The sequence below is a fragment of the Rutilus rutilus genome (genome assembly GCF_951802725.1).
Source record: "Rutilus rutilus genome assembly, chromosome: 15".
NCBI lineage: Eukaryota > Metazoa > Chordata > Actinopteri > Cypriniformes > Leuciscidae > Rutilus > Rutilus rutilus.
The window spans coordinates 3,340,118-3,356,046 of record NC_140220.1 but is presented as its reverse complement, the minus strand read 5'-3'; the positions used below and the strand labels follow the sequence as shown (position 1 = coordinate 3,356,046).

The window sequence follows — 15,929 nt, the reverse complement described above, 5'->3', positions numbered from 1 at the left end:
TCTATTTATCCTTTCTGGGAGGTAAAAATGATCAAAATGAAGTGAGTTTATGCTTAAAACAAGAACATATATCTGCCAATGGGGTCAGAAAAAAAGATTATTTTTCGTAACCTCATTGGCGGATATTTGATTGTGTTTTAACTCACTTCATTTTGATCAATTTTTCAGAAAACAAGACTCAATATCTTACGTCATTTTGCTTCTCAAGTAAATGTTTAGATATGTGTACAGGAAAACATGACAAAAATACTGAGTGAGAATCATTTTTTGCAGTGCAAACTAGAAAGGTAAGGCAAGTAATAATAAATAATTGACAATATGCAATAACACTGTGCAATTTACAAATGACATAACCAGCAAAATATGAAACCAGAGAGGAAATATAGCCTAATGTATATAAAAATAAAAGCTGTGAAAATGTGAACTACACATCATTAAATAACTTTTATTTCATCAGTTTAATTTATATGCACCATTATAAAAATGCATACTGATTAAGAGAAATCTTTATTTAACTGAATATTTTATTAATTCGTTTTTTTAAATAGTTTATTGTGAACATTATTACACAACCACCAAGTCAAGGCAAACAAAAGGTCAAAAGCAAGAGTCAAAACAGCATAATTACACCAAACAAGACTGCACTAAAATAATACATACTTACCATGGAAAAATATAAAGATTTGGTGTTGGTTCTTAAAATTATTTTCCTCAAAATAATAGGGTCTGCTTTTTTTCACGTCGCATAACTGATGATCTCAGCCTTTCGTAGGCACGTCACTCACGATTGTGGTCCAATCAGATCGCTACGCAGTGGTAGGGGGGCGGAGCTTATGCAGAAACCTCACTGAGTCTGCGCGCGTGTTCTGCAGCAACGGAACCCGGTCCGAGGAGGCACTGAGGCTGTGTCTAGATTCATCCGCCTCTTTTTTTTTTCCTGCTCGAAATGGCATCGCCGGAGGATGTCGGAGCGAAAAGGCAGATGTTTTATGAAATCGAGTGTGTAATAGAAGATTGCGATACTGAAGTTGGATACAAGCCTTTGTCAGACAGCGATGAGCTCGACGATTCGGCGGCGGAGGAGGAACCGCGAGAAGAAGAGTAAGTAATACGGTCACGTGTAGTGTTTTTACCTGTTCTAGGGCAAACAATGTGTTTTGTTGCTTACTAAAGAATGCATTTTTGAAGCTAGAAAGAAAAAAAATACAGTGCTTGAAAGACACCGAAGTATAAAATCATAGTGTAAAGAATAGTGTTAAAGACCCCATGAAATAAACTAATACACTACATTAGAGGCGTAACGGTATACAGCGGTTCGGTAACGTTACAGCAACGTTACCTTTTATTTTTTTATTAAACAGTTGTTTATCGAACAAATTGTCTCTCTCTTTAAATTATTTAAATTATTATTTAATATTTCTTAATCTCTCTGCTAATGCTGTAAACTATATACTGGGATCACTTTCTTGCACGTTACTGTAATATTAAAGGTTACAATTAACAGAGCCCAAACTATTAAAATCATATGCTGTTTATTTTTAGATATAACAATTAAAACTCAAATGAAAAAAAAACATAAATTGCACACAAGCCAGGTTTTGTATTAATTAGCCTAAATTTAATTAGAACTCCAATTTCTACTCCTATTTATTTTTGAAATAATATAATGATTTACACAGTTGCTGCTATCATAACTTGTTTTCATGACAAATTTATTGAAACATATATTCAAATTAAGACATTACTAACAGGTAAAGTAAATATAACGAATATATAAGCTAATATAGCGCATATATTTAGTGAAATGCTCCCCTCAGGAGTTAATTTCTCTAGTGAACTAACATGTTGTGACCAGTACATGACTTGCCTGAGGTATATGAAATTAACCTTATACATTAATTTATCACTACATTATAACTGTCTTTTCTCATCTGGGAAAATGGCCAAAATCTAAATAAAGCAATCTTGCATTCAGGGGCATATGCATATTTTTGTTCAATACAATTCTCTCTTCAGTAAGAATGCCCAGTCCTCTAAATATTGAAAATATTGTTCATGGCTGACATAAAATAAAAACTACATAAGGGATTTGCCCATCAGTGTGTCCCACCCCAAATTCTTGTTCCAATAGGCAATATGTCGATATATAAACTGCAGCTGTCATGTGATTTTCAGGTATATTCTTATAGATGCAGATATGAGAAAATTATGCATATCACTGGGAAAAAGCACAATGATCATGTGTGCCCAAGATGGTCTATAATACATGGAGCAAGCAGTCATTTTCTCCATTAATTATAGTCTTTTAAGATGGGTCTGACACTGGTAAAACATTGTTGCTATGCAACAAAAATAGGGAGCTGTGCATGCACATGCACTGGCACATCTCTGCAAAATATACACTTCTGGATTTGAATGGCAGTCAGAGAGAAAAGATGCTCTTTGCAGCCAGATGGTAGTTACAGCATTGTTAACCAGCCAATCTTTGACCCTTTTTGTAAGCTAATCATACGAAGATCCTGATCTTACAACATATATCTTGTAAAAGAGTTTTTATTTTTTTGTACTAGACTCAAAATATTGCCATGCCAAACAACACTTATGGGGCAAAACTAAAATTTTAATTTTTCTGATAAAAATTTTGATTTAAGAAGGTTTTGCTGTGCTTGTTTGTAGGGCAGCATAATTTGGACAAATCTTTTGAAATTTATCTATCAATATGACTGTAAAGTAATAATAATAATAATTATTATTATTAGTAGTAGTAGTAGTAGTAGTGCTACTATTAAATATAAAATATTTAACTAAATAAATGTTGCTTTTGTAATATTTCAGTGTAAAATATAAAATTAAGACAAGTTTGGGAAAATGATTGGCGCATCTTGCCTGTTCAAATGCAGCCGTGCAGAGATTAGGGGTGTGCAATATTGTCAGAAAATGATATCTCAATATTTTCTGGGATTTTGTCGATAACAGTGATTTGACATATGTGACCCTGGACCATAAAACCAGTCACATGGGTCTATTCTTTAAAATTGAGATTTGTACATCATCTGAAAGCTGAATAAATAAGCTTTCCATTGATGGAGAAATCCTAAAGGATATTTTCTCAATGTTGTGATTATTTATTTATTTATTTTTTTTTTTTTTTTTTTTTTTTTTATTTATTTATTTATTTGGTTTTTTTTTGCACCCTCAGATTCCAGATTTGTTTTGTTAGGATATAACAATATTTGGCCGAGATACAACTATTGAAAATCTGGAATCTGAGGGTGCAAAAAAATCGAAACATTGAGAAAATCTCCTTTAATGTTGTCCATTTATGTTCAAGATTGTGTTGCATTCACTCACAAAAATAAATGTTTTATATATTTACAGTAGGAAATTTACAAAATATCTTCATGGAACATGATCTTTACTTAATATCCTAATGATTTTTGGCATAAAAGAAAAATCTATAATTTTGACCCATACAATGTATTGTTGGCTATTGCCACAAATATACCCGTGCAACATGTGACTGGTTTTGTGATCCAGGGTCACATGTTTAGTTGAGTGTGTTATTGTGCAGGTACCTCGGCAGGTTTAGGTCTGCCATGGACAGCTGACTCCTAAAGTGTTTGATATTCTTCATATTCTGTGCGCTGGTTAGTTTGCAGCAGTGACAGAAATGAAAATGTCAAATAAGTTTAAATATATTTTTACTTTTTTATCTGCATTTTTGCCTTTTATAAGGGCAGTGTAGAAGCGAATCATTAAGCATTGCTTTGACTTCTACAATCGGGCGGCTAGTATCAACAAGCTGTCCATAATTCCTCGTTGAAATCGTTTATTTTTTCCTTTTCGTTTTGAACGGCATAAACACAGCCGCACATGTCACCACAGGGGGGTCACGATATTATAATTCAATAGAAATAAGCCCATACATAAAATACAAAAGTAAAAAATTACAAATAAATGAATATTTATCATAATTATTTTATAAATAAAATAAAAACGAAACTTTAAAGTGGCCATAACAGGCCATTTTTTTTATTTCGAAACGTTTTGATGTTTTAAAAATGAAACATTGACGATATATACTGTATATAAAATTATTTTAAAATTGAAAAGATACTTTAAATGTGAAACTAAAACCACGGCAAGTCACTGTTAATGAGCAAGTAATCATTTCAGGAACGAAGCTTATTGTGTGAGTCACTGAATCATTCATTCAGATTTGTTCAAATGGACTGATTCATTCAGTAATGAAACACCGCTGTGTTGAGAATAGCAAAAAAAAAGTCTTGCTAGCGCTGTAGTTTTTTTCTTCTCTGTTTCGTTTTCAGACGATTTGTTCCCCTGGTTTTTATGTTTTCTGTTGCCTAAAGCGCAATAAACCTCTTTAATGTGATATAACTATGATAATTAATTTGTAATCACTAAGTGCATGCATATTAATTGTATTCATTATATGTTACAGTATTGATTCTTCAGAAGAATGGGAGCCTCTCATGCGTTCAAAACTAAAGAGGAACGCATCCTCCTCGCCTTCGTCGTCCTTACCGCGACGAAGAGGACGACCACCTAAAACTGCTTTGAGTCCCTCCCCAACGGCACCAGTGATGGGCAGCACACCTAAAAACACCCCAGCTATCTCTTTACCCCGACGGAGAGGCAGACCTCCTAAAGACAAATCTAAAATCAAACTCTTTCCTAAACCCTCCTCGTTTGCCACCATAGTCCCTAAACCCCCACCTTTTGCCACACTGATCCCTAATTCTGCATCCGGCATTAAATTCAGCCCTAATTCTACACCCGCGTTTACACTTGGCTCTAATTTCACTCCTATAACCCTCTCCAGTCCCTCATCCTCCATTAAACTGAGCCCTAATTCTACACCCATACTCATCCCGAATGCCACATCCACTTTTAAACTCAGCCCGAACTCCTCGTCCGCTTCGAATCCGGCATCGATAGCCACACTCATCTGTACACCCACATCAACGGGGCTGCTGTTAGACGGGGACGCCAGCCAGATCAAGACGGGGAAGGAAGAGGAACTATGGGAAGAGAAGTGAGTAATCATAAATAGAGATTTTTTTATTAATTTTTTTTATTTACAGGTGTAATGGGACCCAGACACATTTCAGTTATTAATTCATTTTTGTCATTGAGTAATTTTTTTTTTAAAGAAATAATACTTTTAGTCGGCAATAAGGTTGGATATCGTTTGAATTTTAACGAATCCGATTTCAATTCTGCTCATCGATTCCTAATTTCGATTCCAATAAGGTAAAAAGAAAAACGTAAATATCATTCACATTTATTGCAAAACATTTAATTGTAGCTGAATATCATGAACAAAAATTAACAGGCTAAAAACACTTACAATCTAACTAATTTCACACATTATTAAAGACAAGTAAACAGTAATTAAAAAAAAGAACAAATAAAAAATAAAACTGAGCAAAGATATGATTGAAATAAAGTGTTTTAAAGGAACACTCCACCGTTTTTTGAAATAGGGCTTATTCACCTTCTTTCCTACATTTAGATAGGTGGGCAAATGCATTTTTGTCTCAGTTCATGCATTGTTTTAGTTTGACAGGGTCGGCGCTAGCTTAGCTTAGCTTAATGAATGGAATCCTTTGTTGCCAGCTAGCATGTCCTGAGTAAAAGTGATAAAAAAAAAAAAAAAAAACACCTAATTACTTCTTGTGGCCTGCGTATTCACAACGAGTACAAATAGCGATGCAGATTAACACTAGGCGATTTCCTAGGCAGATATTGACTTGGGACTATATTAGGGGGAAGCACAGGCGAATCACTGCTACTTAGGTGCAGAGATATCACGCAACACATGAAATGTGAATACGTGGTATAATATGTGAATGTGAATACAGGTATAATATGGGTCGATCGATACATGCGTCATGTTTAAAATAATCACTTACTCTGTGGAGGCCACAAGAAGTAATTAGGTGGGGGTTTTTATTTTATTTTATTTTTTACTTTTACTCAGGACATGCTAGCTGGCAACAAAGGATTCCATTCATTAAGCTAAGCTAAGCTAGCGCCGACCCTGTCAAACTAAAACAATGCATGCACTGAGACAAAAATGCATTTGCCCACCTATCTAAATGTAGGAAAGAAGGTGAATAAGCCCTATTTCAAATAATATCAGTTTTTCAGATATTCAGGTACAGAAATCAAATGTAAAATACAATAAAATATTCTTTACTAAATAGCTTTTGATATGTAATATCAAAAATATAAATATTTTTATATATTTGTAATGTATGAGTGAATTTTCTCAGTTTTTTGTTGTTTGATGCAGGAATATTAGGCTGCTGTCACTTTAAGAGCTGCACGGATCCAATATACTGATACACACATTATTGCAGCACAGAAAACGGCGCACGAGTCGGCTCACGCTTCAATGGGTTAAAGTCATATTGAAACGCTCACAAAGGAATCGATAAGAGAAATCAAATTCTTTCTTTTATAACAAGTATCCGATTCCTGACCTCAAGTATTCGATTCCAGATTTGGAATAAATGTTCAATTCCCAACCCTAATTCAGCAAGGATGCATTAACTTGACAATGAAGACAATTATAATGTTGCAGAAGATTTATATGTCAAATAAATGCTGTTATTTTGAACATCAAGGAATCCTGAAAATAAATTGATCACAGTTTCCCATTGCAGGAATACATTTTACATTATTTTAAACTACATTTTAATAATATTTCACAAGATTTTTGACCAAATAAATGCAGGCTTGGAGAGAATAAGAGACTTCTTTTAAAAACATAAAAAAATTGTTCTAATTCCAAAAACTTATGATTGTGAGGCGAGCATGCATATGAAGTGTGTTTGGTTTGTGTTGCAGTGTGGATGCTCCTGAAGAATGGCCAGTTCCACAGGAAGAAAGCCTTGAGTTTTCAGAATCACCGAATGCAAAGACCCTCTCATCCACATTCCCTTCAGCCGCCATGACACAACAGAGGGGCAGACCCTTAATACACACCTCAAAAACTACCCCTGAACTTGCACCCATAGCCACTTCTGATCATGCAACCACTTCTCAAATCATCACCACACTCAGCTTTCAACCCATTCCCACAACTATTGATGAACCATTGACCTCTATACCCATCCCAAAACATGAACCCACCTGTGATCCCAACCCTAATCCTGCACCCATCCGGCCTCGGGTCGACAGCGACGTCAACAGTGACCATGATGTTGTCTTTCACGATCATGATGACCATGATGACCATGATGTTGTCTTTCACGACAGCGATGGGATCAGTGATTCAGGAAGGGAAGAGGAACTGTGGGAGGAAGAGTGAGTAAGGAAGTCTTGCATTTTTTTTTGTAGTTTTATGTAACTATGATTTACTCACACTCGTGACTTTCAAAACCTGGATGGCATTCTTCTGGAGGTTTAGCAGAATGTCTGAGGGGTCATTAACACAGAAAATCTTTTTGCATTTAAAAAGGTTTCAAGATATGTTTTTTTTGTCATTGCATAATTGCATTATATGTTTTGCCCCCCACATTAAAACCACAGAGCTTTGATCATAAAACTAAACATTTAAATATCATCTTACTAAGACTCAGTTTGCTCAGTTTGTGCCTCTGAATGAGTTAAATGTTTTTTTCCTCCAAGTATGAGCTTCATATTCTCTCCTTTGATCCATAAAAGGTTGATGTATCAACAAACATGCAAATATATTTTAACTTTGTTTTGTTTTGTTTTTTTCAATAAACTTCTTTAAAAAAAAAATTGACAATTTTTTCACAGGGCTCGACATTGTGCTTGTCAAGTGGGAGGTTTTTTTGGGGGGATTAAATATCATTTATAATGAGCCAATATTCTCATCAGTGTTCTATCAGCTTTTACATACTTAAATCTGCAGATTTTTAATATTTACCCCAGGTTGTGCGTCATCTTTCATTTTAAGGGCTTAATCAATAAATTCAATTATACGGTAATAATAGGACACTATTGGGCTGTTACCAATCAAATTAAATAATTTACACTGCAATAAATAATGTTATGAGCATAATGTTTTACATTTTTGTAAGAAATGTTGGAAAAAATGCAATGATACTTTGAAGTCATTTAATGAGCGAGTCATTCATTCAACCGATTCATTCAAAATGCTGAATCATTCAGTAACAGATCGCCGCTGTTGCTTTGAGAATGCGCAATAGTTCTGCTGTGGTCTTTGTTTAAAACTATTTTCGTTTGCAAAACAAAAACGGTCAATATTGTGTCTAAAATGTAATTGACTTAATATTTACTTATTCAACTATAAAATCAATGTAACTGTTGCAGTCATGATAATATTCGACAAAACCGCTCCCTTGGTTGTTTTATGTTGCTTGCTTTAACATGACGTGTTATAAATAAATAAAAAACGCAACTTTTTAAATCTTTACCTCAGTATGTTTCTTCCGCGAGTTTATCTATGCTGTTTTTTTTATTTCTCTAGGGCTTTCACTAACGATTATTTTGCTATTTGAGTAATTGGTTGTTTATTTTGATGATTTATCGAGTAATCTGATTTTTTTTTTTTTTTGCGGTAATAAAAATAAACCTAAAAACTTTAGGCTTTTAAAATGACTTAAAATACATATATAATAACAATGAGGCAATCATATTTGGTTCAAATAAAGTATCAAAAGCAAGTAACCTTATGGTTTAATAGAACAACACAATGCCTGCAGAGGGCGCCAACGGCCTGGTGTTGTTACACTTTACAGCAGATAAAATCCTTGTTTAATATCGGCCAAACAACATTTAATCCAAACTTGTTCTTAATCTTTAATATTTGGAAACTTCTTTACGATAGAAATGCTACAGCCAGTGTGGTTTCTTGAACAAGAATATGTGGACATCAAAACACTCACAGGCGAGGGACTTTTATTTTGAAATTGCGATGAACAGTTCGCATATTTAGAAACCATATTGATGTATTCTCCTGTGTTGACGAATGGTTATAAATGATTTACCTTTCAAATCTGATGAAATCGCGCACATTGCGTTCCCTGGTGAACGTTATAAGCAACCTATACTCGCAGCATCTGCATAGATGGAGTTTGAGATGCTCCTCACATGCATTTTTTGTCTCTGAAGTTTTAATTGGAGCTACTTTTCCAGTCGGGAAAGTAAAATTCTCTTTCACCTTCAAAAAATCCACATGTCCCAGACAAGCAGACAAGCGTTAATGTCGAGCCCTGTTTCATATGTCAAGCTTTACTATGTTAAACATTACACTAGTTTACTGTTGTTGTTGTTGTTGTTGTAACCAGTGTGTGGGTCCATGCACATGTCATGGATTTGTTTTGTGTTACAGTGTTGATTCTGGGGAAGATTGGAACCTTCTACTGGAAAGTTCACCAGCTCAATCACAACGGAGATGCAAACCCCCTACACCTACCTCACCACGAGGCAAACTCACTATTTCCACTTCCGAATCATTTCCTGAAGCCACACCCACCCCTGAAGCCACCATTAAACCTGCCCCTGAAGCCACTTCCACAACCCTTAATAATTCCACTCTTGAAGCCACACCCATCCCTTGTCCAGCACCAACCTTACCGCGACGGAGAGGCCGGCCCCGTAAGCATGCTTTAAAACCCACCCTCACACCTGAACCTACCTCTGAGCCCGCTTATCTAACACCGGCTGCTGATTCGACTCCCATAGCCATCTCTGATCCCACCCTACCATCAAGTTTGGAGCCCGCAATCTCCATCAACTCCGAACTCAATCCAGAACCCGCATCTACCTCTGAAGTTATCCCTCAACCCACTTCTACCGGAGAGAGATTAAATCCCGCTGCGACGACTTCACCGAGGCAAACCAGAGGCAGGTCATCATCTACCTTGGATTCACCCTTGGCGAAAGTAGAAAATGACAGTAAGCCAGATAAGTGGCTTGACATCAACGATGAGGATGAGGAACCGGTACTACCGAATTTCTCCCCTAAGCGTCCTCCAGGTCCGCAGCTCATGTCGGACTCAACGTACACACCCTTACAGTTGTTCCAATTGTTTTTCACCAGCTCTACCATCAAGACAATCGTCAGAAACACCAATAGCAATGCCGAAAAGAGGGCAAAAGCTGGAAAGAAGCTAGAAAGAAGTACCTGGGTACCTCTAACCGTAGCCGAGTTTTACTCGTATGTGGCGTTAGTAGTCTTCATGGGTCTAGTGAAAGTGAAGACTATTGCGGACTACTGGGCTCAAAAGCGAATGTACAATTTCCCCTACCCACAATCCATCATGTCCCGAGCAAGATTTCAAGCCATCTCCTGGAATCTTCACCTTTGTGATCTTCAGGAAGATGAGAAGAACAACAAAAAGAAAGGCACCCCAGGTTATGACAGACTGCTCAAAATCAAGCCCCTGTATACAGACGTTCTTTCAGCGTGTAAGAAACACTTTCACCCCAACAGAGAGATTTCGGTGGATGAGAGAATTGTCTCTACCAAAGCTAGGATTGGACAAAAGCGATGTATGAATGACAAACCAACTAAATGGGGTTACAGACTCATCGTTCTTGCCGATTTGTCGTGCGGCTACACCTGGAATTTCTTCGTGTATGAAGGAAAGACGTCTACGTCATCGGGTAAAGGCGTCGGGTACGATTCGGTAATGAGACTCCTGGATCACAAAGACCTCGGCAAAGGTTATAGGTTATACGCAGACAATTTCTACACCTCCCCGACTCTTTTCTTGGATTTGTTGCAAAACGGTATTCTAGCTTGTGGCACTTTGCGTCAAACCTCCAGTTTACCGGAGACCAACGACCTAAGCGAAAGATCTGAAAGAGGATCCATCCGCTGGTGTCGACAAGGTCCTCTTCTGTTTGTCAAATGGATGGACATGAGAGAAGTCCTCATGTGTTCAACAATTCACAAGGCTTTCACGGAGGACACGGTCACCAGGAACACCAAGGGTGTCGATGGTGTGTGGAAAACACGTCCGATCCCTGTGCCATCTGCTGTGAAGGACTACAGCAAATATATGGGAGGTGTTGATCTCTCGGATTGCCTTATAGAGTATTATAATGTCCTCCACAAGTCCACAAATTGGTACAAGGCCTTCTTCTTTCATTTTCTTGATGTTGCAGTGGTCAACAGTTTCATCCTCCACCAACATTTGGCGAAAGCTCAGAAAAAGACCCCTCTCACCCATAAATTGTTCAGGGAAGAACTTGTGTCGGAGTTGGCAAGTGTTGGCCGAGGCAAAAATCCTTCTTCACCTGCTGCCAAAGATCCCTGGACATCTGCATCCAAAGAGTCCAACACACCGTTCGCCATAAGAAAGTCGGCACATGTGCCTTCCGGCCCTGTCGAATCGAACATGTACTCGCCATCCGGCACAGAGTCGTCCCCCCCACCCTCGCCCGCACAGACGGAGCAATGCTATCCAGAGTATTTCGGTTCAGATGCTTCGCATGGGAGGAGGTTGTGTGTCATGTGCAAACTACAAGGAAATAAAGTCAAGACTCCCATTTACTGCTCCCACTGCAAGGTGGCATTGTGCTTCGTTTCGTCACGTAATTGCTTCAGGAAATGGCACACAGAGGGACACGTGGAAGATTCGTAGACATGTTGCATGTTTGGTGGTTTTTTGGCCTTTAATGACCATTTTGTATGAACTTGTTACTTGTATAGGTATGACTGTATTAAATACAACTAAAACGATATAGTCTCTTGTTTTTCTTGTTGTATTTTTATCAGGTGCTTTCTTACTAAAATGGCTTACAGTGCATGCATGGGCGCTGCTAAAATCCAATATTCATTTTCAAAAGAAATGTTTACTAGTATTTAAAGGCAAAGTGTGTCTTTTTGTACATTAAAATATCTTTTTGTTAGAGGTCTACACGGAGGACCCGGGACCCGTTCTATATTTTAAATGGTCTGCCGGGTCGGTTCCCAATCTATTACTTTGGGTCTGTTTAACATTGTGTGTAATACCCGAGTCGATCGGACTCGGAGAACACCCGGCCGTGATCAGAGTCAGTCAGCACTGCTTGTGTGTTTTTCTGTAACTTGTGTTATGAACCCAGTATGGGTTATATTTGTGGTTTGTGTGTTTTTCTTTGTTTGGTTTACAGGATGGAGTTGGAGTGAATACGTCATTAGTAGATGGAGCTGGAGTGAGTACGCCATTATTGACTAAGGAGTTACACCTGTGTTGGAGCTGTTGCCGGCAATTAAAGCAGCTCCCTTCGGCTGTGACGGGGCGCGCTCTCCCATCCTCGTGCCGTTTGCGTCTTTGGATTCTGTTGTTTGTTTGCTTGCTTTTCGTCTCGTCTTTATCTTATTTTATTATTCTTACTTAATAAATGTTATCCTTTTGAGCAAGATCCAACGTGTTGTCTCCTTCTTTGTCGCGGCTCGCGAGCCGGCCGTGACAAATGGGGGCTCGTCCGTCCGTCTTTTAATGTTTGACAATTCCAGTTGTTTTTCGACATGATTCGGAAGCGCTTTGGGTTTGTTTGTTTTTGCGTTCGGTTATTTTGTAAAGAAATTGACGTGTTGATTAACCGATGGTAAGAGAGATCGTTTGTTTAGCGCTATTGTTTGGGATGTTTTATACATCGTAGGCTACTTTGAAGGAAATGCGCGTTGGATTTGTTTGTTTTTGACAACGGAATGTGTGGAGCGCTGTATTGTTATCTCTGGCTGTTTTATGCTCGTTTTTATGGAAGGTAAGTGATTTTTTTTTTGCAAATCTTTTTGTGGGAGGAATATTTAATATTTGTGTTCCCTGGTTAGGTTTAGCTGCTTGTTCCCTTTTGGAACAAGTGGATGTAATGTAATTTTTTTTATTTTTGTGTGGTGACCGTGAGTAGAGCAGTTGTCTCGGGTGCATATCCGTGGTATGAGTTAGTCGCCAGCGTGCTGGTTACTTTTCTTTGTACCAGCGGGAGTTGGTGCTTAAATACCCCTCACCAGTAGCCACATGAAGAGTACAGGGTTGAGTTAGTTAGGTTATTATTTTTATAGTTAGGGAGAGGGAACCATTTTATTCCTCCTGCTGAGGTTTGTAAAACACTCCTTCTATTTGTAACGTGCATTTGAGGTGAAGATGTCTAATCTTGTCGAAGAGTTCATTAGTTCTCCTTCTGAAGGTTTACTTGATTCGTGTACAAAAGATCAGTTATTCGAAATTGCGGATCATTATGAAATTGAACTTGGAGATAAGAGGTTAAAGGATAGTACAATTAGGGAGGTACTTAAGACAAGACTAATAAAAAAGGCCGTATTATTTGAAATGTCAGATAACACCAGTCAAGTTAAACCTAATGTCGGCTCTTTAACTTTTGAACAACAGGAACGATTATTGTTGTTACAGCTTGAACAGGAACGTTTGAAATTGGAAGTAGAGCGTGAGAAAACTAGAAATGAGCAGACTACTGTTGAGCTGCAGAAATACCGTTTGGAGATAATGAGAGAAGGTGGGCTAAGTGGTTCAGCTGATGCTTTGCAGGGTGCTTCTCAAGTGTTTGACACTGCTGGAAATTTGAGGTTAATGCCTAAGTTTAACGAGCGAGACCCAGATACCTTTTTTACATTGTTTGAGCGAATAGCGGAGGCAAGAAATTGGCCTAGCAAGGAACGTACACTGCTTTTACAATGTGTGCTCACTGGCAGGGCTCAAGAAGCATATACTGCCCTTTCACTTGCAGACTGTGATGATTACAATACCGTTAAAGCGGCAGTTTTAAAAACTTATGAGTTAGTACCAGAAGCGTACCGACAAAAATTTAGAACATTGTCTAAGGGTGGAAAGGAGGCTCATGTGGAGTTTGCTAGAGAGCTCACTACTGCATTTAACCGCTGGTGTATGGCATCTGAGGTAACCACGTTTGAAGAGTTGGCTAACTTAATTGTGCTTGAACAGTTTAAGAACTCTGTCCCTGCTCGAATAGCAACATACATAAATGAGCAGAAAGCTGAAACAACTGCTAAAGCTGCTGAGTTGGCTGATGACTATATTTTAACACACAAGAGTAGTTTTGAGTTTCGGAGAAGGGATGATGTTTTTGAAGATGAAGTTGATCGCGTGCCCAGGGATTCATCTCTGGTCTGTAATTATTGTCGTGGTAAAGGCCATTGGAAAAATGAGTGCCCTGTGCTCAAAGCTAAGAGTAAAGAAGGAAAGGTTCCCCGGGTTAAACCAGCAGGCCTTGTAGCACCATTGTTAAGTTCTGGTGGCTTGTCTTCAGAAAGATCGCCTACAGCGGTTAACCAGTTAAAAGATGGAGAGTATGCACCTTTTATTACTTACGGGCACGTGTCGCTTGTTGGTAAAGAGACAAAAGTTCCAGTAACAATACTGAGGGACACGGGGGCTTCGGAGTCCTTTATTTTGCAGGATGTGCTGCCATTTTCCTCTGTGAGTGATACCGAGACAAGTGTTCTTATTAGAGGAATTGGGTTAAATGTCCTGTCTGTCCCATTACATAAAATTATGTTGTCGTCTGAACTTGTGAAGGGAGAAGTGGTGATTGGAGTGCGTCCATCATTACCAGTGGAGGGGGTGGATATAATCCTGGGGAATAATTTGGCTGGGGGTAGGGTTTGGCCTGTGACTTTTTCACCTCCTGTGGTTTCATCTTTTCCCCTTCCGGGTCCTGACGAGAGTAACACGAACTTTCCACAGGTATTTACTGCTTGCGCTGTAACTCGATCTATGACCTCTGCACAGCCAAGGTTAACATCTGATTCTTTGGGTAGACCAGCAATTTCCTTGCCTGATGACTTTTCTGTTTCTACTTCTGATTTGATCAAGGAGCAAAAACTTGATTCTTCTCTCCATAAACTGTTAGAGAGTGTGATGTCTTCTGATGAAGTTAGGCATGTTGCTCAAGGTTATCTTTTGCAGGATGGAATGTTGGTGAGGAAATGGATTCCTCATGGAAGTGACTTTGCTGGGGATCCTATCTTGCAGGTGGTAGTTCCAGAGAAATATCGATCATTGGTGTTGGAGATGTCTCATGATAAACTTGCTGGACATTTAGGGGTAAGAAAGACTTATGACAGAATCCTTCGTCATTTTTTTTGGCCTAAATTGAAGAAGGATGTATCAAAGTACATCAAGACTTGTCATACCTGTCAATTAACAGGCAAGCCGAATCAGAAGATCAAACCTGCTCCACTGTTTCCTATTCCTGCTATTAGTCCACCTTTTGAGCACTTGATTATCGATTGTGTAGGCCCACTGCCTAGATCAAAATCAGGTAGTATTTATTTGCTCACTGTGATGTGTGCATCGACTCGTTATCCTGCGGCCTATCCCCTCCGTACAATCACTGCAAAATCAGTGGTGAAGGCACTGACCCAGTTCATTTCCATCTTTGGCATTCCGAAGATTGTGCAAAGTGATCAGGGTTCTAATTTTACGTCTCATTTGTTTTCACAGGTTTTGAAACTGTTGCACATCAAGCACAATAAAGCTAGTGCTTATCACGCCCAAAGCCAAGGGGCTTTAGAACGCTTCCATCAGACGCTGAAGTCCCTATTGCGTGCTTATTGTACAGAGCTGGGGGGAGATTGGGAGCAGGGATTGCCGTGGTTGATGTTGTCAGCGCGTGAGGTAAGCCAGGAAAGTACTCGTTTTAGTCCCAATGATCTGGTCTTTGGGCATACCGTTCGGGGACCGCTGGCTGTGCTCCGCGATAACTGGACTGAAGGAACACCACCTCGGAATTTGTTAAGTTACGTGAATGACTTTAAGCGCAGATTGTATGAAGCGGGTAAGATGGCAAAAGATCAATTGCATTCGTCACAGGGACGTATGAAGTCACTTTATGATCGGCGAACTGAGAAACGACAATTTATGCCTGGCGATCAAGTGTTGGCTCTGTTACCTGTGGAGGGTTCACCATTTCAAGCTCGGTTTACTGGTCCGTAT

At 38.6% G+C, this 15,929-nt stretch overlaps 2 protein-coding genes across 8 annotated transcripts in view; both read left to right on the top strand.

The window, feature by feature from the left end:
- Positions 1-15,929, top strand: part of LOC311305356 (protein PALS1-like) — a 45,092-nt gene that overhangs the window by 21,286 nt on the left and 7,877 nt on the right. The window contains exon 12 of one of the 7 annotated variants that reach the window (XM_084433002.1): positions 12,124-12,373. The exons of the other annotated variants lie outside the window; for them this stretch is intronic. Coding sequence (XP_084289128.1) covers positions 12,124-12,351 — 228 coding nt within the window. The 3' untranslated portion in view covers positions 12,352-12,373. Of the gene's footprint in view, positions 1-12,123; positions 12,374-15,929 lie in introns of those variants that run through there. 7 annotated transcript variants of the gene reach the window in all.
- Positions 869-11,706, top strand: LOC311305355 (uncharacterized protein). The gene is made up of 4 exons (XM_084432995.1): positions 869-1,101; positions 4,463-5,056; positions 6,877-7,335; positions 9,353-11,706. The coding sequence occupies exons 1-4, from the start codon at positions 947-949 to the stop codon at positions 11,610-11,612; spliced, it is 3,468 nt and encodes a 1,155-aa protein (XP_084289121.1). The 5' UTR covers positions 869-946; the 3' UTR covers positions 11,613-11,706.

What these genes read in the sequence shown, in the direction of transcription:
- LOC311305355 (XM_084432995.1), top strand. Translation starts at nt 947, where the DNA reads ATGGCATCGCCGGAGGATGTCGGAGCGAAAAGGCAGATGTTTTATGAA. An exon ending in GAGGAACCGCGAGAAGAAGA is followed by an intron (nt 1,102 to 4,462) that starts GTAAGTAATACG and finishes TATATGTTACAG; the next exon opens with TATTGATTCTTCAGAAGAAT. An exon ending in GAGGAACTGTGGGAGGAAGA is followed by an intron (nt 7,336 to 9,352) that starts GTGAGTAAGGAA and finishes TTTGTGTTACAG; the next exon opens with TGTTGATTCTGGGGAAGATT.